The sequence below is a fragment of the Podarcis erhardii genome, assembly GCF_964252035.2.
Source record: "Podarcis erhardii genome assembly, chromosome: 6".
Classification (NCBI taxonomy): domain Eukaryota; kingdom Metazoa; phylum Chordata; class Lepidosauria; order Squamata; family Lacertidae; genus Podarcis; species Podarcis erhardii.
The window spans coordinates 34,575,183-34,598,061 of NC_138510.1; the positions used below are offsets into that span (position 1 = coordinate 34,575,183).

Consider the following 22,879-nt stretch of genomic DNA (forward strand, 5'->3'; position numbering starts at 1 on the left):
ATTGCCCAACTTCCAGAACATGCACTCAGAAATCTGGCTCTTCCCAATAGGATGCCTGGTGCAAACTAATGACTTCCTAAAAATCACTGCAACCCCCCCTCCCCGCCCACATGACCTGGGTTGCTGTGCGTAAGAGAAACCTGGTGGACAAGCAGCGGCAAGGACAGGCCCATCTGCTTCATCCAACCAAGTCTCTGTTACACATGCCAGGTCAAGTCCTCCATCCATGATCAAGTCATGGATGGCAGTGGTCTTATGAATCATTGACCTGGCATTGCACAGCAGCACCTTCAGGTCATGTGGGTATCCCTTGTGGGTAACTCATTCCCTGCAAGTTTTATAATTGTATAATTAATTTTTTTTATATGGTCATAGAAGGAGCCTAGTTAGAAACAATACACATGTTACCACAACCTCAGCTCCACCCTGATGATTCATGGGATTTGCCCTCACCTTTTTGAACTGAGTGGCTTTTGTCCATGTGCGATAATAGTTCAGTGACTCCTTGACCTCAGTACATATTCCAGGGTATCCAGCTGCTCAAGGCCTTGCTAACTAGTATTGCCAGTTTCCACATGGAAGCAAACTCCTGTTTAAAATGCTCCATAATATATTGTGATATATTTCATAATTTTGGAGTTGTCCATTAGTATTTATTTTATTGTGGGCACATTCTCATGCAAAGGCAGGATGTAAATTTAAGAAATAAATGAGGACAAGGCGTGTTATCAGATTTGACGTTCTTCACCACAGCTGCAAGTTATCCAGGCAGTTTAAAAATGGGATATAGTTAGAAGTATTCTTTTTAGCCCTGCACAGATATGGGTGAATACAGAAACAGAATGATTTAATGCACAGGTGGGGAACCTGTGGCTACAACTCCCATTATACCTCTCTCTTGGCCATGCTAGCTGGGGCTGGTGGAAGCTGGAGTTCAGCAACATGTCTAAGAACATGCATGCTTGTCTGAATAAGACCTTGTAGAGCAGCCTGAAGCTCCTTCATCCCTGGATCTGATTTGATCACTCTTCCCATGTTTTCTCTAGATGACCTATCGCTCCTTTGGGATGCTGTAGTATAATGCTGCAGCTTTTGCTTACACAGTTTGACCTTAAGTGACCTCCTTATATTCAGAGCTCAGGCCGCACACATTTTGATGACCCTCACTTTCAAGCCAGCCCACATGGTTCTTGACCTAAGCTGACTTTTGACCATGTGTCCTGCAGTGCCTTGTCTGTGCTGGGGTCAGAATGGCTGATAAACCTCTCAACTCAACCTACTGCTCAGGCGATCATAAAATCCATGTGTTTTCCACTAGTATATTATGGCACCGAGTGATTTATTTTCCATATTCGAGGAGAGACTTACACAGGGCAGATCGCAACAATTCTTGCAGTCACAGAGAGAACAACTCTCATTACAAGAGATACAGACTTAATCTGGCCTGAGGATATATTGGTATAGTTGAATCATGTCTTTTTAATTCGCTTTTAAAAAAATCAAGGTATTTTTGAACTTTTACCAAAGCTTAAATGCTCCCAGCAATGCAAAATACTAGTTATCTAGACTGAATCATCTTCCGAACTAGTTTTGCTAGCAGATTGTTTGTGTTTGTTTTCATGCCTTTCATATGCTTACTCCATGTGCTTGTGACCATACAGCTATCTGGAATCCAGAATAGAAGAATTGTTTCTCTCACTGCTATGTGGTTGCCAAAACTACCTGGCTCCATGCCCAGCTCCTTAGATGTACCCTATCCCTCCAGTACTGCAGGTGCATTTCTCTTCTTGCCTGAAGAATTGTACACAAGCCCTCTGCTCTTAGTGTAAGGAGGCATTTTCTGCAGGTCTGGAATGTGGCCATTAACTCATTCCCTTTCACTGTTTTGATAGGCCCCCTGGCATGCTGGGCCTTAACAGTGCTAATTTTAGAACTGTTTGTTCTGCGGAGGTCATTTTTGTCTTGGGTATCAAATTTGGATTGCACTATCTCTTTTGTCAGAGTAGCTCAGCAGTGGCTGTGTCACCCTGTTAGCACTTGGGATTGTCAAAGACAACTGCTTGGCCCTGTGGCAGACCATTAACAGAATCGTAGTGCCCTAGAGGTGATGGGGTGCCAAATACAGTTGCTGGTCATTAGAAATGTGTATACTCTTTTTATCTATCTAGTGCTGTGTGTGCGCGCGTGCATGTTGTGTGACCATAAAATTTAGAAACATTATTAATGGGTATTGGAAGCCTGTCTTTGTTTCTTAGCAGCACTGTTTCACAGCGCCGGGGTTTCCAGAATCAACATTCTCCTTTTTTACTGCTCACTTTTATGAGAGTCCCCTTAAGGCTGATTCTCTTTACCATCATTTTCTCACCAGATGAACTTGGCTTCCAATGCCACCAAAGTCCCAGCAATGCTTGGAGCCTGATTTTCAATATGATTCTCAGAAACAGAGCATACTGTCTGCCAATCAGGTCACCCGCTATTCTTGCTATAGAGTCTGTCTGGGCTGGGTGCTGGAAATGTAGAGGCGGAATGCTTAATATCTTAATTATCCACACCCAGCAATCTGTAAAGCAGAAAAATGCACCCGCCCTTGTTGCTGTGCTTTGTTGTTCTAAATAAATAACACATTCTTGTAGAAACACTTTACAGCAGTGGCACTGGGACCACCTTGGTAAAAGAGCAGCATGCTGCATAGCTCAGCACATATATAGCTATGTGCATCTTTAGCTGTACAGCTAAGCACAAGAGGGACTACAGAATATATGACCATAAATTTAAATTCATTGTTGCCCTATAAACCTTAGAAGGAAGGAATGTGGTTTTATCTCATCTCAGAGCAAAGATAAAGTAGATATTAAGACAGAGTCACGTGATGCTGTTTACTAGATGAACAGAGATACAACTGCCAACTAAGGCTGCAATCCTTATCTCACTTACCTGGGAGTAAGCCCTGTTGAAATCAGTAAGACTTACTTCTGAGTAAGCATGGTTAGGATTGTGCTGTAAGTGACTCATTCACGCCTTTGACATTTACCCCTATAATTTATGCACCCTGTCCAAATGCTTTGATTTTGGCCTATATATTTGCAACAGTCCAGCTACTATGCATAGAAGAGATATTTCCGGAGAGGTGACCTTGCTAGTCCATTGCAGCCAGCAAAAATTGCAAGAGTCAGTATTTTCACATTTAAACTTTAAACTATTGACCCAGTTTGCATGTTACACTAAGGCAAGCCATGGTCTAGAGCAAACGGTGAGGGGAGATCCCAGAAAAGAGATCACAGCCACTTTGTTTCTCCCCGATCAGCTTGCTGCTGGGCTTGGCTGAGCTGGAGTTAGGCCATGGTCTGGCTTACCATGTTCAAATCCAGACTTGTGCTTTTGTACTCTCCAGACAAACCATAACTTATAGCTCACAGTTCAGTTTGCCCAGACTGAGCTAAATCATAAGCCCAGATCCAGATATATAGCATTCTAAGCCAAACAGTGGCTTAGCTCAGTGCTGAACTAAGTGTCCTCACGGTTTAGGTTTTACCTGGAAAGTAGTGATGTCCTAATAAAAATGGATTAAAAAAAAGAAAATAGTGATATCTGGGAATCTGAAATCCATCCGCAAACTCTTTTAATCCTATCATTTCTTATGTCTGTTCTTGCCACAGCCACCACCTTTATTGCTACATCAAGTGCCTTTTTCCTCTTGTATTTCATTCCTTCTAAAGTGATCCTGGGCAATCGCACCACCACATAGCCCATCATATTTAGCTGTATGCTGGTATTATTTCTAAGGGTATAATGTAGACCATTATGGTGACAGCAGTGTTTCTTGTACTGGTCACATTGGTTAGAATGGTCCATCTGTTGTTAACACATAGGAAAGGAAATGCATTGGACTTGTTTTTCATGGAGTGCTTATGTTCAGTGTGGTGTAGTGGTTAACAGTGGTAGACACGTAATCTGGTGAACCGGATTCGCTGCCCCACTCCTCCACATTCAGCTGCTGGGTGACCTTGGGCTAGTCACACTTCTCTGAAGTCTCTCAGCCTCACTCACCTCACAGAGTGTTTGTTGTGGGGGAGGAAGGGAAAAGGAGATTGTTAGCCGCTTTGAGACTCCTTAGGGTAGTGATAAAGTAGGATATCAAATCCAAACTCCTCTTCTTCTTTATTCAATTGTACATACCATACTTTTCTGTCTATAAGATGCCCCAGTGTATAAGACTACCCCTATTTTTGGGGACTCAAATTTAAAAGTTGTGGAGCTTTTTTTGCGGAGGATTACCCAGGGTTGTGGAGCTTTTTTAGGGGGGGATTGCCAAAAATCGCTCACCCGCACATGTCAGTCAATCTGCTTCCCGTCTGTCCATCGCCTCCCGTCTGTCCCAGGAGCTGCAAATTGCCTGCCCAACTGCTGGAGCATCAGCCACTCAACACCACCTATTGACGCAGCAACCAGTAACACGCACAATAGCTGCTGACAGCCGTGGCAGTAACCAATCAAATGTCCACCCTATGCACTACCCATGTATAAGACGACCCCCACTTTTTAGCATGATTTTAAAAGAAACAAACATAGTCTTATACACGGGAAAGTACGGTACATTTGTGGAATAATGTTGCCTAAACCAGAATTGCTATCTTGTCTGTACATACGGTTATTTGTGGTACATTTGTGGAATAATGTTGCCTAAACCAGAATTGCTATCTTGTCTGTACATACACATGGGCATACTTACATAATAGTACTCATCAATATTCTGTACACCCCTCCCCTCAGTTACTCTAACCACACACCATAAGCAATGGCAGAAATAATGTAGGACCTTCTACACCTGTGCAAGCACAGTTCCTCAATTTATTTCAAAAAAAAAGTGTGTATTTATCTCCGTATCCCTGATCCATATACTTGGCTGAACCTTTATTGAGCACCAGAATCTCAGGGAGTTCATAATGTAGTCCTTTGGGTTCCTTAAAGAGGAAGCAAGCAGCCTTTTTCCAACACCCATGCAAGAGAATTGTAAGCAGATGCTTTAACACACATTTCATTGTTAAATAGGCATTGTTCTCAAGTTTGTTACTATGGTGTTGGCTCCGGTCTGTTTATAATCTGACTCCATTTCATTGTGCTTGGTGATAAAATCTCTGAAGTCTATAGACTCTGGCAGGGCTTGTTGTCTCAACTCTCATTGAGGGAGCATTAATTGTGGAAACACTCAACGCCATCTGTGTAATTTATACCTAAGGAAGTGCACTTACTACTTCATAAGCCCAATGTATTTTGTGAATTTTTAAAATAAATAAGCAACTTCAGTAACATATAATTTAGCTCCATGCATTTTGTTTGCTGACATACGTTCCAAAAACTCTGATCCTTCAGTGATGTGCTTTGTAATGTGTTTTACAGCACAATCCTACATGTTTAACCTGAAGTTACTTCCATTATGTTCAGTGGAACTTAATGATTAGTCAACAATGCAATCCTCAGAAGTAAGTCCCGTTGAGTTCAATGGGAATACAAAAATGAAGAGTTGAGTAAAAGAAGTGCTCCAACCTTAAGATACTTGAGTCTACTCTTAAAAGTGTCTTCCTGGAGATTTTAAATACTGCAACCAGCATATTCAGCATGGGTGGGAGGAAATGGCACATCACTGAATTTAAAAAAATGAAAAGGCTCTCTTTCAACAGAGGAAACCGTATAAATACACATGCTATGTGGCTATCTCTGTTAATTGGAAGCAAGGGAGAATTGCTGGTATAATATACAATGTAGGAGAAAGGAGATACAGATGCTGTTGGAAGATTCCCCTTCATTTGTTTCCAATAAATATTTGCCAGATTCCCATGGGTGATGCTTATGCAAACTAGGGGCTGTATCATTAATTACATTTGCGATTTCAGGAGTGTCCTTATATAAACTCAAGACCTTAGCTTTCATTTTGTGCTGAGAACTGTGCAACCCCAATAGTGTGGCTGCAATTACTGGTGATACAACTCAGGTTTTAATATAGTTTCCTAGTCTTTTATGTTTCAAATTATGAGCAATGACAAAGCAATGAAATCACCTTTTTAACAGAGCTGCAAAATGAAAGGAGTAAGACCTCAAAAGGGAAACAGAGTATGCAGCTCACAAGGGAAATGTGGATAAGTGTGAAAACATTCCAGCCAGGCACAGTGAGAATTATGAGTTGTTAATAGTTGGAGCACATTTTGGCTCTTTCAGCTTATTAACGGGAACATTTTAGAACTCATGTTTGCATAGGAAATAGCAGTTTATCAGCATTCATATCACATAATCAGAACCCCGCAAAAAGTCAACTGTGCTACATTTTGAATGCATATGCATGAATCTAAATGCAGATATCTATGATTTTTCAGCTAGAAGCAAAAAGGAGAGGGAAGAAAGTGGGAGAGATTCTTTCACTCAAAAGGTCAGCCATCAGAGCAATGCTGAATTTTCATTCTTTAACATTTACAAGGAGTAAAAAAGTATTCTCCAAAGCTTTGCTTTCAACTTTTTCATGTGGTTTTTCATGTCTGTTCAAAACCATTGCTCTCATTCTGCTTCTGTTCTGGTGTCACCTTTAAAAAAAATTAACTGTGCTGGTTCTTTCTCCCCCAGTGCATGATTTTAGCTGGTCATGGTGAATATGATCACATATAGTGAGTATGAGCACATCACGTAGTCATGTATCTGCTGACACCAGTGAGTGCAAAAGAGAAGCTATTGTCATTGAATGTGCATTGGAATGCACATTCAAGTACACATCCTACTTATAGCACTAATTGTCAGAATTCATTCTCAGCTCTAGGGACGCGGGTGGCGCTGTGGGTTAAACCTCAGCGCCTAGGACTTGCCGATCGCATGGTCAGCGGTTCGAATCCCCGCCGCGGGGAGAGCTCCCGTCATTCGGTCCCAGCTCCTGCCCACCTAGCAGTTCGAAAGCACCCTTAAGTGCAAGTACCGCTTTATAGCGGGAAGGTAAACGGCGTTTCTGTGTGCTGCTCTGGTGCCAGTTTGCCGGAGCAGCTTCGTCACGCTGGCCACGTGACCCGGAAGTGTCTGCGGACAGCGCTGGCTCCCGGCCTCTAGAGTGAGATGAGCGCACAACCCTAGAGTCTGTCAAGACTGGCCCGTACGGGCAGGGGTACCTTTACCTTTACTATTCTCAGCTCTACATATCAGTGTTCATTCAACTGCATTCCATAGCCAATGTTCTGTTTGGTAGATTCATTGCCACACCACAAGCTTGGCAAAACAGAGATCATCGTTGCAGTTGCTGAGGCAATAGAGATGCCCCTGTAAATACATTTTGTTTCCCTTTCAAATGCCTCCAGTATCTCTCTGAAAATAATAACACTTTTGAAAGGGTATACAAGACTTGGTCCCTTTGTTCAGCTCATCTCTCCTATACACGACTTCAGTACAGTGGTTCCTCGGGTTAAGTACTTAATTCGTTCCGGAGGTCCGTTCTTAACCGGAAACTGTTCTTAGCCTGAAGCACCACTTTAGCTAATGGGGCCTCCCACTGCTGCTGCGCCGCCGGAGCACAATTTCTGTTCTCATCCTGAAACAAAGTTCTTAACCCGAGGCACTACTTCTGGGTTAGCGGAGTCTAACCTGAAGCGTATGTAACCTGAAGTGTATGTAACCCAAGGTACCACTGTATATTTGGAGCCTAAATCTAGTCTCCTACCAACAATCTGAAAGCAACATTAGAAAAGTAAAACAGGTTATCTAATTCAAACTGATCATAAAGATGATAACAGTATGTTTTGTGTAACATTATATTTTACTGAGTGGGAGATGTTACATAGTAGTAAAGACATAATTTGAGATATAGTTTTTCATTTCCACTATATATTTTCTACAGCATCAATAGGCATATCTACCTTGGAAAATTGAAGATCGACAAAGGGAAGTATCTAGGGATGGACAAACAAACCCATTTCAATTCTACGTCAGTTTCATTGGTGCTCAATCATAGGTCTGTTCTGGCCTGCTGTTTTGCAGATATTTTGAAAGAGTACATTAATTTATATTTAAATTGTAAACATTTTATACACATTCTTCTCTTAAGATGCATGTTCCTGTTTGTACTCTTTACAAAAAAAATATTCACAAGTTTGTGCATTTTTCATACTGAATGCATCACAAAATCTGGAAAAAAATAGTAATTTGGCTGATAGTTGTTTTATAATGTGCAAGCAAGTTGAAGGCTTAAAAACTGGGCTGGTCCACTGCAAAAAGCAGACCAAACTTCTCCTTCACCTTTAGAAATAACTAACCCAGGAAGAGGCAGAAACCTGAACTGTGTTAACTTCAACAGTATTAAGCCTGAGATCATAACATGGAAGTCAAAAGCTAGATTTTTCAACATAGTTGAATTGGAGTTCTTTCAGCACTTGAATTCTGCATGATATGACTGGTTTGGGGGTGCCAGCACACTCTTTATTAAGAAGTTACACTGATTTTTCTTTCCCCAAAATGGGTGACTAAGCTCTGGGCATTGGCTATAATTGAAACAAGAAAGTCAGTACAGAGAGGGAGGGCGTCTGCAGTTTCTGCTGGGAATAGTATGAATTCATGTTCCTTTGAGTCTTAAATATCTAAATTGCATGGGGTTAGTGGTGAGGGAGAGAGCGCCTGGTTTCCTTCATTCTATAGGTGTGGGAAAAAAAGAAATCTGCTCTTAATCTCAAGGATTCTCTTACTCAAATAAACGTAGTCTCTTGAGGCAGATGGGTTCTATGGAGCTCTTGTTAACCCCAGAGCCAATTCCCTGGGTGGAGAGCTGTCCTTTGTTCATGATGTCATGGTCAAATGGAACCAGAAACACGAAACACTAGAAGATTGTGAGCTTTTTTTGTTTTTGAAATGTAATTATATGTGTATCTAGGAAATTTAGGATAGCAGGTTTTCATCTCCCCCCTGACCTTTGCTACTGAGTTAATGAAAGGGTAGATGGATCCACTTTGAATATGAGCTTCAAACAACCCTTGATAGCTCAGTCTTTATTACAGCTAACCATGTTGTTGACATTTTGTCAGATACCAAAGGGTGGGTTGGGGTGTGTGTGTGTGTGTGTGTGTGTGTGTGTAAATAAATAAATAAATAAATACATTTGTATGCTGTTTCTTCACAGCTTGAGGCAATATCACATTTGTATGCTGTCTCTTCAGGGCTTGAGGCAATATCTAGCAAATAAACCATCAACTGTAATAAAAAAGGAACATTTAAAATAACAGTGCGCTTTCTAGCAGCAGTACAATAGGACCAAAACACCCTTTCCACAGCTGTAGGACTCCTGGATGAGGTAGACTTTGTGTCCATTTGCAAAAGCCAACAGAAAAGTACAAATTTTCTGTCTCATTCAGCAGGTTGTGCCATAACGCCAGAGCAATTGCAGTAAGAGTCCTGCTCCTCTTCACCAATTATTCTTTTTTCATGCACTACAGCCAGTCAGAGCCATGACAGAGGTTATTTTGTTATATCCTTCAATAGCTATTTACATTTTATTGAATGATCTAAAAGCAAAACTGGGATTCTGAAAACCAAAAAGAAGAAAGAAAATGTAGACTGGATGCCAGCAAAGCTCCGGCCACAACCTATAAAAGTGAACAACTAAAAGGGAGGGGGGGACATAGGGAGGTTAATAATGGAATTATAATAAAGGATCACCACTGCATAGGGACTGACAAATACATGTGAAGCACTTGGATGTAAAGAAATACTTATATTATAAAGTGTAAACAGGCATTGCAAGGACAAATACAATTTATACAATAGTCAATTAGCACAGTGTTTATGGGGAAGTTGGAGGTGTTGCAATGAGCTACACAGGTAATTATAGTAAATAAAACACATTCCATTTTATGATAGAGTCAACCTATTAATCCACGTTGAACTCTGCAATGAATGATGAATTATTATGAATGCAGCAAGTAGCTAAAGTAGAAGCAAAAGGCAAAAATTCTTGGCTTACAAACTGGTGGGTTACCAATTTAGTGACATGATATGGGGCCCCAGTTTTCTTCTTGAGCTGTGCATAGTTTAGCAAGCATGCCTAGAAATTGTGTTCTGGCATAGTAAAAACTTCTCTCTCAAAAGTGAAAATCAGTGTAGCAATTTCAATCCATTCACAAATTTTGCATCGTGTGTATGTCTGGGGGAGGAAGCAAGTAAGGGAAATCTAAGAGCCTACTACTGCGAGATACTAGACAAACCTACTTTCATTGGCATGGATATAAGAAAATTATCATTCTATTTACTTTATTTTTGGCAGAATTTAACAGCATAGGACTATAATGTGTAATTACAGAAGCACTCAAGATACCACTCTTAGTTAAGTTTACCATCACTGAGGTCCACTGAGGCTGATTATCCTTAACAACTACCATCTAATGCTCAGAGAAATAGAGAATTCAAAGGATTTGACATAAATGTTATGTACTGGCATTCATCTTGGAGAAAAAACATACTGTGATCACGTCTACAGTGCAGCATAAAATATGGAATAGTATTCCATAAAGGCAGTTGGGTTTTATTTTTAGTGGTCTTCCAGTTTTGGTTTTCCCTGCCCTAATTTTTGTGACCCGTTTCTGGTTGTGTTCTCTGCATGAGCAAAGAGAGCAAACCTTTTGGAGGTGGAAGCATATAGCTGTTTGCTATTAAACTAAATGGATTTCAACTAGTTCAAATAGCAAGCAGGGGAAATCATTTATATCTGGATTGACAACTTGCAAAGAAAGATTTCATTTCAGCGAATGATGTTAATCCCTGAGAATTGGACTGACAATGGAAACACTGACAGATTTTATCCTTAGCATCGTTTGCTTGACACTGCTTCATTTACTGGATTTAGCCTTCATGGTGAATCCAGAAAATATAGACGACAAGAACATTGAAAAAAACTGCTGAAACTGGAACTTTTTTCTTGTGGTTATAACAAGCCTCCAGTTGAAATAGAGGCTCTGTTTTCTTAGGGTGGCAGTGCTTGGAAATCCAATGAAATTATTTTTGGCATAAACCCGTAATAGTAGCTCTGTGGTTATCATTGCTTAAACTGGTGGACCTAGAGCAAAACCATTGTTTTAATAGGATAGTCCTACAAAGAATGTAATTTTGTACTTTCTGTGTGGCATGAGCTTTTTCTGTTTTGTGGGAAGAGAACAGCAGCCAGCTTTTGTTCTGAAACAATTCTCATTGATGAAAATTGAATTCCAGAACATTGGGTACAACAACCTATCTATTTATCTACTTTATTTCAGAAATTTGTAAACTGCACCTTCATCCAAAAATGGATTTTAGGGCAGTATACGATCTATAGATATAATATGAAACATAAACAATACAATAAGATTTAGAGGAACACAACTATTTAAATAAATTTTGAAAATACTATAGCATAAAATGGCTAGTCAAATGAAAAGCATGGCTTTCCCAGCATCTTCAGACTGAGGAAGACTCCCCTACAGCTTCTCCTCTTCCACAGCCACACAGGAGTATGTGGCTGCAACATTTGCTATGGTGTCTTTTAAAGATTGCATACAGCACGCCCAAGGAGATAAAAATACTCAAAAGAAAATGTTAAGATGGCAGCCTGAAGATGACTCTGGTGGCCAGTTTCCATAACTGAGGTAGCAGGGCCCACTGGGAGTTGCGCACAGCCCTGATCAGCTTTCCATATCCCCACACCTGATATAGGCTGGGAAAGCTTTTGGTAATCACTACCACTTCCAAATCATGGCAGAGCAAGATGTCTGTCTGTCTGTCTATTATACTATTTTATTAATTTTTACAATAACAAACAAAGATCACATAACAAGTCCCAAACATAGGATTTCCAAAATCCCTTGACTTCCCTCCACTCCCCCTTCTTGGTTCTTTTGTTTTACATTTGTTCATGCACTCCCATAATATCTTCAACTCATAATAATTCCCAATTTTATACCTTATCATATTACAAGTGTTCTTCGAAATCCTGCTAACATATAATATTATACACAATGCTTTGAAAATATGCAATAAATATTTTTCATTTTTCAAATTATTGTCCTTTTATTTTCTTGAATTTCTATTTGATTAATCATTGTTGCATAGTCCATTAATTTATTTTACCGATCTTCTTTATCTTCTTTAGCGGGGGGCTTCTTCTTTTTCATATTCTGGGATGATTGTGGCCAAGCAACTGCTATCAGATACAGGAGGAGATTCTTTGCGAGAGCAAGATATTTAGGGCATTACATTAAGACCCAGTACATTGAGTTTGGCTTGTTAGCAAACAAGGTGCCAATATAATTCTGTCAGGACTGATGTAACATGGCTGTATCTAGGAAAACCAGTAAATGCTAGCAGCTGAATTCTGTACTAGTTGAAGCTTCCAAATCAATTTCAAGGGCAGTGCCACATATAACGCATCACAGTAGTCTAACCTAGATCATGGATCATTGAAGCCAGGCTCTGCCTATCCAGCAAAGGCTGCAGCTGGTTATACAACCAAAGTTGGTGAAAGGTGCTTTGGGCCACTGAAGTCACTTGAGTCACAAGCAACAGAGCACCTCAAGGCTGTGCACCTGCTCCTTCAAGGTGAATGCATGTCTCTGGAGACGATGGAGGAGTGCACCTTTGAGGGGGGAGGTGAAGTCAAACTAATCCTATCCAAAATAAGAAATAAACAGACTTTAGAGACTCGAGAACCACCAACCCACATTGCCCCTGTCTTGTCGGTCTCAGTCTCTTCTTACTGCACAGGCAATTGTGACTGATACAGAACTAAGATTGGGTGCAGTATGCCAGCTGGTTCCAGTAAAGATCTTGCTGGTGGAGCAACTTTCTGGCCAACACCCAGTTAGATATAAGGGACTACCCACATCCTCCTAAGCTTAGTTTCCCAAGGGAGGAGGAGGAAGAACATAGTAGTCAGAAGAATGTACAGGTTAGTGCTGTACTGAAACCTATCCTCTTGCCTACTTAAAAGTTTGCTTCGCCTGTGTGAAGGAGGCTTCCATTTTTCTGCTTCATTCACATGGCACTTTATAGATTTAGTGGGCAAAGAACTGGACCTACTTTTTAATTGCAAGGTAGCCATGGGTGGTTTGTGGTTTTTCTTCCAGTTAAAGGTTTCTCCAACATTCTGCTCCCCTGCCATTCCTGATCCGATCTGAAAAAGCCCCATGTGACAAGTTATCTCACAATTTCTTCCCCTGGGCGTTAATTGAAAGCAGGTCAGGAGTAGAAGCAACTTGTTGGATGAGGCGGAACCACTATGCCAGCTTCCTTGGAAGTAAGTTGGTTATTGCTTACTGAGAGGAGGAGGGGCAAGGCTATGAAGAGGTTGTCATGGTGCAAACACACTGGCAGGAGCACTGGGTTGGCTCCACAGGTGCATTTGCACCACTGCAATGTCCCCACCACCTCACTCTCATCTCTCTCCTGCCTGGTAAGCAGCAATGATCCACCTGCTAGGAAACTAGTTTAGTAGCTGCAGCTCCATGAAGCAACCCACTTCTGCTGGGGAGGTTGACTACTCAGCACATGAGATCAGCAAGCTCAGCACATTTGTTTTTAAGCAGATTCCTTCCTTTTACTCTTAAATTTTCAGCACCAGTTTCTTTAAAAATAAAATGACCTTACAAAACAAAAAAAGCCCCAAACCAGTAAACAGTTGTCAGGCACATGGTAGGAATCCTTCTTGAACTTAAAGGAAAGCCCAGCTGAGGTGTAAAGACATGGCTTATTCCTGTCTTCATTTGTTAATTGGGCTCTTTTGGTTCAGTACCTATATTTTCTTAGTGTGAGCTGAGTACCTCATACAGAGAAGTAAGACCTGACAACCCCCTGCAGTGTAACTGTTGGCTGTTTTCAATAGGAAAAGCTAAGCAGTCTACTGTTAACATTTTCCCTGAGCAACTTGCTTCAAGAATTTCCTGCTGTGTAGTTGGCTCCACAGATTCAGTAAGCCTCGTGAATGATGTGTCTGCCATTACTTGCCTTTTTTTCACTACACTTAATACACTTAATACACTGCTGCTCCTTATTCTGGATATCATGCCTGTTCCAACCTTGCTATAAAAGAGTGATGCAGGCAACTTAAGTCACACATTTTGGGAAGTGACAGCTCTTACATTGTCAATCATCCTGGAAAAGTTCCACTTTGCCATGATGAGGAGTCAGCTAGACTCTGAACAGCAGGGAGAAGCCTGAGGCATCCCCTCAAACTTGAAGCTGCAGGGCATTTTTTAGGATGGGGAAATGCCCTACCAGAACTCAAAATTCCCCATCAATAAAGTGTTCACTCAGCTTCTTTCTCAATATAAAGACATGGATCCCTATGCCTCTCTGCCCATCTGACCAGTCTTGTGCCCCTTCTCAGTAAACTCAAACCCACCCACCACTGCTCAAGTGCCTTTTTCACAGTGTTCCTTCCAAAATATTGTTTATAGCACCACACAGTCAGAGGGCGTATTAAAACAAATGGCAAAAATGCATATTGAAAACAATGGGACATTCCCCGAAAGTTTGTTGGAGATAATTCAGCTGTGATTGTCAGTTGAAATAAATACAAACTTAAATATTAAATGTGATGAAAGCTTGTGCACTTGAATAATTTGCTATTTTAACAACAGGAAGAGGACAGAAAATAGTCTGGAAAAATTCCTTATGTCCAGTCTTTTATATTGCTGCTGATGCTAGAGAGGATGGCAGGGAGAGAATTTAACCCTGCTTTGCTAAATACATAATAGAGGAGGCTGGGGGTCAAGAGGAAGAGAAAAAGAGCTTGCTTGCCTCTATGCTGAGAATTCTCATACTTGACATTCATTCTTTGATTTAATTTGTAACTCTTTCACCTGCTGCATGCTGGTCTTGCCTCACCTTAATGCAACCTTAAATGCCAATGTAGATATTTTACTGAAATGCAAGAGCCAATCAGAGTGTAAGGAAGCACCTCTAAGCACTCTTACTGTATTGGAGTAAAGCCTAGATTGGAGTCTGGGGTCTGGGTTCCGGCTGATCCGATAATTGAGCATTCATCCTGATTTGTTTGCAGTGTGCTTAGATGACATTGTATCATGCAAACATTATCCTACACTTTCCAGTCATTTTCCCCGTGTACATTTCCCATGCAAGTGGTCCAATATTTGGGGGGAAGAAAGTTTGTTACATAAGACCTCTAAATAAATTTTTATTGGACAAACTGAGTTTGCCAGTATGTGACTGAATCCCACCCAAAAATAGCAACACTCTGGAAGTGTCCTGCATTGTGAGATTAAGTTGGTAGTCAATCAGCATAAGAGACTTGGATGGGTTGTTGGTATTATGGCAAATGCTGAAAGAAATGCTAAAAGAAGCATACAAACGTGCAAGAGGCTGCTGAAAAATGTCTTAAATTGACATGCCTTTTTGCCAAGTGCTCATCAGCTGCTACTATTTCTACCAAAACTTGAGAGAAAGCTATTTTGGAATTAGGCACCCACTAGCTGTACTTCTGGAAACAATTCCAGATGTGAATGTCTCTGCCTAGGTATTGTTTGTAAGCCTATATTTGGTTGTAGGGATGTGGTTGGCGCTGTGGTCTAAACCACTGAGCCTCTTGGTCTTGCCGATCAGAAGGTTGGCGGTTCAAATCCGCACAATGGGGTGAGCTCCTGTTGCTCTGTCCCAGCTCCTGCCAACCTAGCAGTTTGAAAGCATGCCAGTGCAAGTAGATAAATAGATACCGCTGTGACGGGAAGGTAAACAGTGTTTCCGTGCACTCTGGTTTCCTTCACGGTGCTCCCTTGCACCAGAAGCGGTTTAGTCATGCTGGCCACATGGCCCGGAAAGCTGTCTTTGTCTGTAAATCCCTTTGGGTATGAGAAGATAACCCCAAAACTGGCCCACAATGCTGCATAAAAGAGACAACCAGTGGAAAGGGAGATGGTTATTATCAAGTCATAAGATCTGATGTGAAGTTTATTGGCAGAATTGAAATTATTACTTGAAGCTGTTAAAGAATGAGGGGGGAGGTATTTGTTGCTTGTAAACTGCGGCAAATCTATAGAGGAAAGGGGGGAAGCACTCAGAGAATAGGACTTTTCTAACTGCTAGTGGTCCAAGAGCTGAATGGAGAAGATTGTTGTATGTAAGGACTAAATTTATCACAGTACAGTATAGCTTTATTATATAATTTGTATTTTTATGAAAGCTTAGCCGTGCTCCTTTTCATGGTTAAAAGTTCCCCACTGGAAATTGGAAGATCCTTTGCTTGCCACTTTAAAGAAGATTTAAAGTTCTCAAAAATCTGGTGCCCAAGCTGGCTTGCCTGGCCTGACCTTGGGCTCAGCTGAAATTATGGTTAATGGAGGTGCTGGAAGCCAGCCAGGAAGGCTGTTGATGGGCAGTAGTGGTGGGAGTGCAGCAGCAGTGGAAGGAATTCTGTATCGGGGGAACACTGGGTGCAGTTTGCAATGGTACTGGTCAAACCTACGGCTCCTTCTTGTGCTTTTGTGAGAGAAAGAGGATGCCTGTGTCCCATCTTATTTGTTTGGGGAAGGGCCATTGCTCCATGGTAGAACATCTGCTTTGCACGCAGAAGGTCCCAGATTCCATAATTTGCATCTCTAAATAGGGCTGGATAATATTCATGTCTGAAAGCTGGAGAGCTTGCTGCCAGTCATTGTGGGCACTACTGATTTAGGTCCAATGGTCTGATTTGGTTTAAGACAACATCTTACATTCCTATGTTGGGGGGGGGAGGGAATGGCAGTGCAAACACACTGGCAGCAGCACCATATTGGCCCCTCTAGTGCGTTTGCACCACAGCAGCTTCCCCACTGCCTTGCCCCACCCCTCTCCCTCCCAGCTGGTCGCTTCTCTTTGTGAATGTGTGAAAGTGAAAGGGTGTCGGTGTGTGTCCTGTATACATATGTATGAAAGAGAGATTAATAAATAGAGTGGATTGTATTTGTATTTGCCAAGGATTCAGTGCCTGACTTTCAGATTTGCTGCTCAGACACAGTCTTCTCCATCAGTTGTTCCGGATACAAGTTTTCTAGAATGTCTCCTGTATGTTTTAATTATTTTCTGCTGTAGCTTGGCTTATCCTCTTGAACTTTGTGTACATTTCACTAGTTGCTGATTCTGACCTAATTGTAGTGTGGATTGTGTTAAGTTGGTGGTTTTTAAAGTCCCTTGTTAACAAATGTGTGTGGAGAGTTGGACAGACCAGTTATTTATCTTATTATTGTTGTGCTGATTGAATACATTTAAATGAGCTTTCAGAGATAGATAGATAGATAGATAGATATAGATATATAAAACACAAGCTTAATGTGCATTTATAGATAAGCAATATTCAAATATTAAAGACTAACAGACTGATCCTATGCATGTTTATGTGGAAATAAGTCTTGATACATTCAGTGGGGCTTCTGAGTAAACAGAAATAGGATCAGGGTGCAATTTGCAGTGATCTTTCAAGCTGGTACCTTATAACAATTTCAGTCTTTCTCAATGAAACGTTCTTTCTTTCAATAATTTTGTGTTTAAGATCTAAGGGGGAAAGAGCTTTGCTATTGGTATGAGGAAACTGATTACTATTTCATCAACAATTCAAAACTTTACTACTGGGAAAGGAAAGACCCGCGTTTTACTAGAAAAGCTCTAGCAGTATGGAGAGTTCAGTAAGTTTATACTTCAATATTCTGAATAGCAACATGTTAAAGGCTTTTTATGGGGAGGGGGATGCACATTGAAATATGCTCTTACGCTTATTCATCTCAAATAAATACTCTCCCCTATTCCATATTCACAATTATTTTTTCTTAACAGAATTCCCAATTTGCCCATTAAGGATATATTATAGAAATGGTATACAGGGTCAACATCACTCTGGTTTTGAGTGCAACAGAGTCATTAAATTAGAAGCAGGGGTGTGTAGAAGTCATTAAATGACTTTTAATCATTTGATCAATTTTGAAATAACTAAAAGAGTATCAAACAAGATAGCGAGACAGTTTCAGTGAATTGTGTGTCCTTGAATTTTATAAAAGGGAGGATACATGAGTCCACCAATTTCAAGCTAATTATTCTTTCCAAGGATCTTTTAAAGGCTTTTGGTATTTAAGCTGATTTTTGCCATGGAAAAGTGATAAAGGGGAGGGGAGGATGCAAAAAACAGGATTCCAGTTGTGGCAAAGCACCACTGGGAGGGGACCAAGGTTTTCCTCGGAAATGGGTGGAGACAGACAAAACTTGTTCTTCTGCTTGTTCTTCAGACAATAAAATGCTTTGGGACAGCCATGATTACATTGCAATACATGCAATTAGTTAATTACGGCAATGGAAGCTCATCCAGTTGGCATTACCATATGCCAGACTATATTTTCTCCCTGTTGATAAAACTGTGAAATTTTTCATGCTGAAGCCATTGTGAAATCCTACTTGATAAAACTTACAATGAGATATGCTTGCAAGCTATGCCTGCCGTTGGCATTATTGCTCTCCTTGAAGATAGATGCATCTGTGAACAGCATGCTCTGTAAATATTAATAAAATTTCTTACCAAGAAACAATAGTGCTATAGGGCCTATGAATGGGAAGAACAGAAATGACCTTTGATGTGGTCCCCATACTGAAGTGTACTCATTGCAGCTGATGCACAGAACTGTGCCAGCTTGAAACTCCATGTGACAATCATACCTGACCTGTGTCCTTGCTTTTTAATTCTTCCTCTTTCCTTTGTCAATCTATTTTATCAACAAGAATATCCAATTTGATTTTTTTAATGTTAGGAATCTGACGTGGAAGCAAATACCCTAATACTATTTAGCTATGCAATAAAAAAAAACCCAAAGGAAGGGAGATAAATCCTTTCTTGAATGTTGCTACAGTTCAAAGCAGCAAATCTGCCCATGTATTTAACCCCAAACAGTGTTTTATGGCTATCCCTAACCTCCTTTTTCCTATTCAGAAGGGAGTTACATACCAAGGGATTGTATTTAAACAACAAAGGTGGAGATGCTACTATGTGCTAGTGTCTGGATTTTGTTGTGCAAACCTTTTTTCATTAGCATCCCTATTTCATTAGCATCCCTATTGACACCAGAAAACTCGTTTGAGTTTTCTGACTTTCATTTTAATTGTGACTTTAATTGTGACATCTGACTTTCATTTTAATTGTTCAGGAAATGGGGCCTGCGTATTCCTGCAGTATAGGGCTGGTGTGCTTTGCCCTTGCCCAAGAAGCATCTGCCACTTCCTGCCGCACAGCACAGGGCTTCACTCTGGGTCTAAACATGATTTGAGGTGTGCCAGAGAGGTCTGGCTAATGAATGCCCTTTGTCTAGGAGGGCTTTGCAACTGATGCCTAGTATCAGAGTCTGAACCATTTCCTTATGAGAGCTTGAGACTTTTGTCCACTCAGTATATTCAGCCAAAACACGACAAAAAAAGGGGGAAATCAATCTTTACAACATTTACTCAGTTTACATTTGTGACCGCAAGTTACATGCATTTCAACTCCCTGAAATCAATGCCCTTAAGCAGCCTAAATTGTGGGTTAAATTGTTTATTACTGTTTTCTCTGGCTTTCGCCATTTGAGGTGTATATTTTTAGGACCCTCCATTCTTTTGTGACTGCAGGTTGTTCCAAACAGTTTTTAATATTGTGTTTTCATGTTGTAACCTGCCCTGGGAATTTAAAGCAAAGTGTTGGTAATAAATTAATAATAACACCATAATATATTAATGCTTCACTACTGACAAAACTGACAAATGTAGATGGGTTAATGGTCAGGTCAGGGATTTTATATTGGTTTTTAATTCAGTATATCAGTTTTTTGCAAGTTTCTTACATGTTATTTGGATATATTTTTAGGAAGCTGATTATGTCCATACTGCGTGTCTAGTATCTTGTTTGGAGATATACCAGTTCTGGCCTCCCTGTGGAAATATTTAATTTAATTTAATTTAATTTGTATACCACCCTTCATCTGAAGATCTCAGGGCAGTTCACAGCATAAAAATGCAAAATAAAAACACAAAATACATAATGAAAATGAAAACAAAACCATAAGCCCCTCTCCCACAAATTTAAACACATTTAAAAGGACATGGAATGTTAATCAGCCCTTCAAGGCCTGGTTGAAGAGAATCATTTTCACCTGGCATCTAAAGATGTATAACGAAGGCGCCAAGCAAGCCTCCTTTAGCCATGTTTGCTATCTTTGTGGCTCATTCCAATCTAGGAGAAAAAAATAATTCTTGTGAGATAGATAAATATCTTTCTCCAAAGGTTCCCATGTAACCAGTGGAGAGTCTTGCCAGGAGCAGCACTCCGCATTAAAGCCCCCAAACAATGGCTCTGTAATTCATCTCCTAATAACAAAAACCACAGGAATTAACAATAACCCAGTTATGATTTCCTAGTGTTCCCACTTTATGAAGCACATCACTGCTATGTGAGTTAGTCTTTCTGAAAGGGGTGGGGAGGAAAGCCACATCTGGCATCCACATGCAAGGCCTTCGTGAAGAAGATGAAATATTTTAACAGTGCACTTTCATTGGGACTGCCTTATCAGCACATATCTATTGACTAGGCTTGAAATGGAACCTTTTGCATGTCGCCCTTTTTTTTTTTTGCTCACAGTAATGTTCCTGGTCTGTTCTCTCCTAGGTGCATAGCGTAATGTCCATGCTGTGCTACACTCTGATTATAGCATTTCTGATCGGCATACGGGCAGCACCAAAAACTGAAGATAATGCACCACTGGGGTCTCCTGCAACATCTGGCATTTCTGAAAGCAGACGGACTAAAACACACCACATTATGAAAACGTCTCAGCACAGAGACCATAGCCAGCCTGTTACTGGGAAGGTAGTGAACAGGAAATCCGGGCAAGCTGCAAGCATCATAGTGGATCCAAAGCTTTTTCAGAAGAGGAGGTTCCAGTCACCTCGGGTTTTGTTCAGCACTCAGCCTCCCCCTTTGTCAAGGGATGGACCGAGTGTGGAGTTCCTAGACAGCACAGACTCTACGAACAGGACGATCCGAGCCAAGCGCGCAGCTCACCCTGTGCACAACCGAGGAGAGTACTCTGTGTGCGACAGTGTTAGTGTGTGGGTTGCCAACAAAACCACAGCGACAGACATTAAAGGCAAAGAGGTGACTGTGGTGGTGGACGTCAACTATAACAACTACCCTTACAAACAGTACTTTTTTGAGACCAAGTGCAGAGACCCTAAGCCGGTGTCCAGTGGGTGCAGAGGCATTGATGCCAGGCATTGGAATTCCTACTGCACCACCACACACACCTTTGTCAAGGCACTGACAATGGATGGCAAGCAGGCAGCTTGGCGCTTCATTCGGATTGACACTGCCTGTGTATGCGTAATCAGTAGGAAAACAGAGAACCTCTGAGATAGACCAACCCTCCATCTTATACCCACCTCCTCCCAGCCCCCTACCTCAGCCTGTAAATTATTTTAAGTTATGAGGACTCTATGGTATATTTATAGTTTATACAGTAAAGAAATGAATCCTCATTATTTATTAAAATCTTTTGAAACTGCTGATGTGTTGTATATTTTAATGGCATCTCTTTCCTTTTAAAATGGGAGCTTTTTTCCCTTTCTTTTTTTACAATTTTGTTAGCCGCAACTTTCCCTTTTAACATGATTGCCATAGCAAGATTTTGAAAATGGAATACTTTGCCATTTTGCCTTCCACATCCTGATTTACCACGAAACAGCAGTTTTTGTGTGTGACATTCTATAGTCTTGAAATAGACAAAAGCAAAAGCTGTCATATTAGTCCATTGGAAGAATTCCAGATATCCTTCAGCTCCTCATCCAAGCCAAAATTAAACCCAAGTAAGCTAACCCAGATATTTTAATATTTGCATTAATTCAGGCCACATATCAGAAGATACATAATTCTGCACCTTCAGTCATTCCGTAGTGGTCTTCATGTTTATACATCCTCATAGATTTCAGCTGACATCTTACAAAGCTTATTTAAAATCATCAGTTTTCACCATCTTTCATTGTGCCTGTTTACCTATTAGAACAGGCATCCCCAACCTGGGGTCCTCCAGATGTTTTGGCCTACAACTCCCATGATCCCTAGCTAACAGGACCAGTGGTCAGGGATGATGGGAATTGTAGTCCAAAACATCTGGAGGGCCGAAGGTTGGGGATGTCTGTATTAGAAGGTAAGAAACCTTTTTATTTAAATTGGTTGGTGATGTGCCCTTTTAAAGGAAACAACTGAGCAAATATTTTGTGATAGGAGAAATTATCTAGTTTGCAATATGGAATGAAACCACCAGTCTTTTCTACATTTCATTTGGGTCAACTGCAGCTAAAATTAAGACAGGTCCTAATCAAGCTCGATTTAGTTCTAATGAAGTCCCATTCAAACTAACATGAGTGATGAATTGTTTGTCTGTTGCATTCAATGGGACATGCAGTCAAATCTATTTTTACTCCAAAGTAGGCCTTACTGATTTTATTCATTTATTTTAATAAATTTGTATATTGCCTTTATCCAAAGATCCTGGGGCGGTTCACAGCATAATGGGATATGCACAATATTATCTGCATCATCATTTTAATGTGATATGCTCCCAAATAAGTGCACATAGCATTACTGTCTGACAGCACATTCCTAATGATGTCCATTGGCAAAGGGCTACAGCTCAGTGGTAGAACATCTATCTGCCTTGCATGCCGAAGATCCCAGGTCTAATCCACAGCAACTTCGGGCAGGGCTAGGAGAGAATCCTGCCTGAAACTCTGGAGAAGCACTGCCAGTCGGTGCAGACAGTAGTGAGCTAGATGGACCAATGTTCTGCTTCATTGTAAGGTGGCTTCCTATGTTCTTAGTCCCAAGTCAGTGGGAATATGT

The 22,879-nt window shown here is 40.8% G+C and overlaps 1 protein-coding gene across 6 annotated transcripts in view; it reads left to right on the plus strand.

Moving 5' to 3' along the window:
* The window catches only part of NGF (nerve growth factor), a 57,380-nt gene extending 35,834 nt beyond the window's left edge, over positions 1-21,546 (plus strand). For 3 of the 6 annotated variants that reach the window (XM_081865052.1, XM_081865051.1, XM_081865053.1), the window contains one exon: positions 20,648-21,546. In XM_081865052.1, coding sequence (XP_081721178.1) covers positions 20,660-21,391 — 732 coding nt within the window. In that variant the 5' untranslated portion in view covers positions 20,648-20,659 and the 3' untranslated portion in view covers positions 21,392-21,546. Of the gene's footprint in view, positions 1-12,870; positions 12,929-17,521; positions 17,655-20,647 lie in introns of those variants that run through there. The other 3 variants (XM_081865049.1, XM_081865050.1, XM_081865048.1) reach the window with 3 other exon arrangements.
* The last annotated feature ends 1,333 nt before the right edge of the window (positions 21,547-22,879 follow it).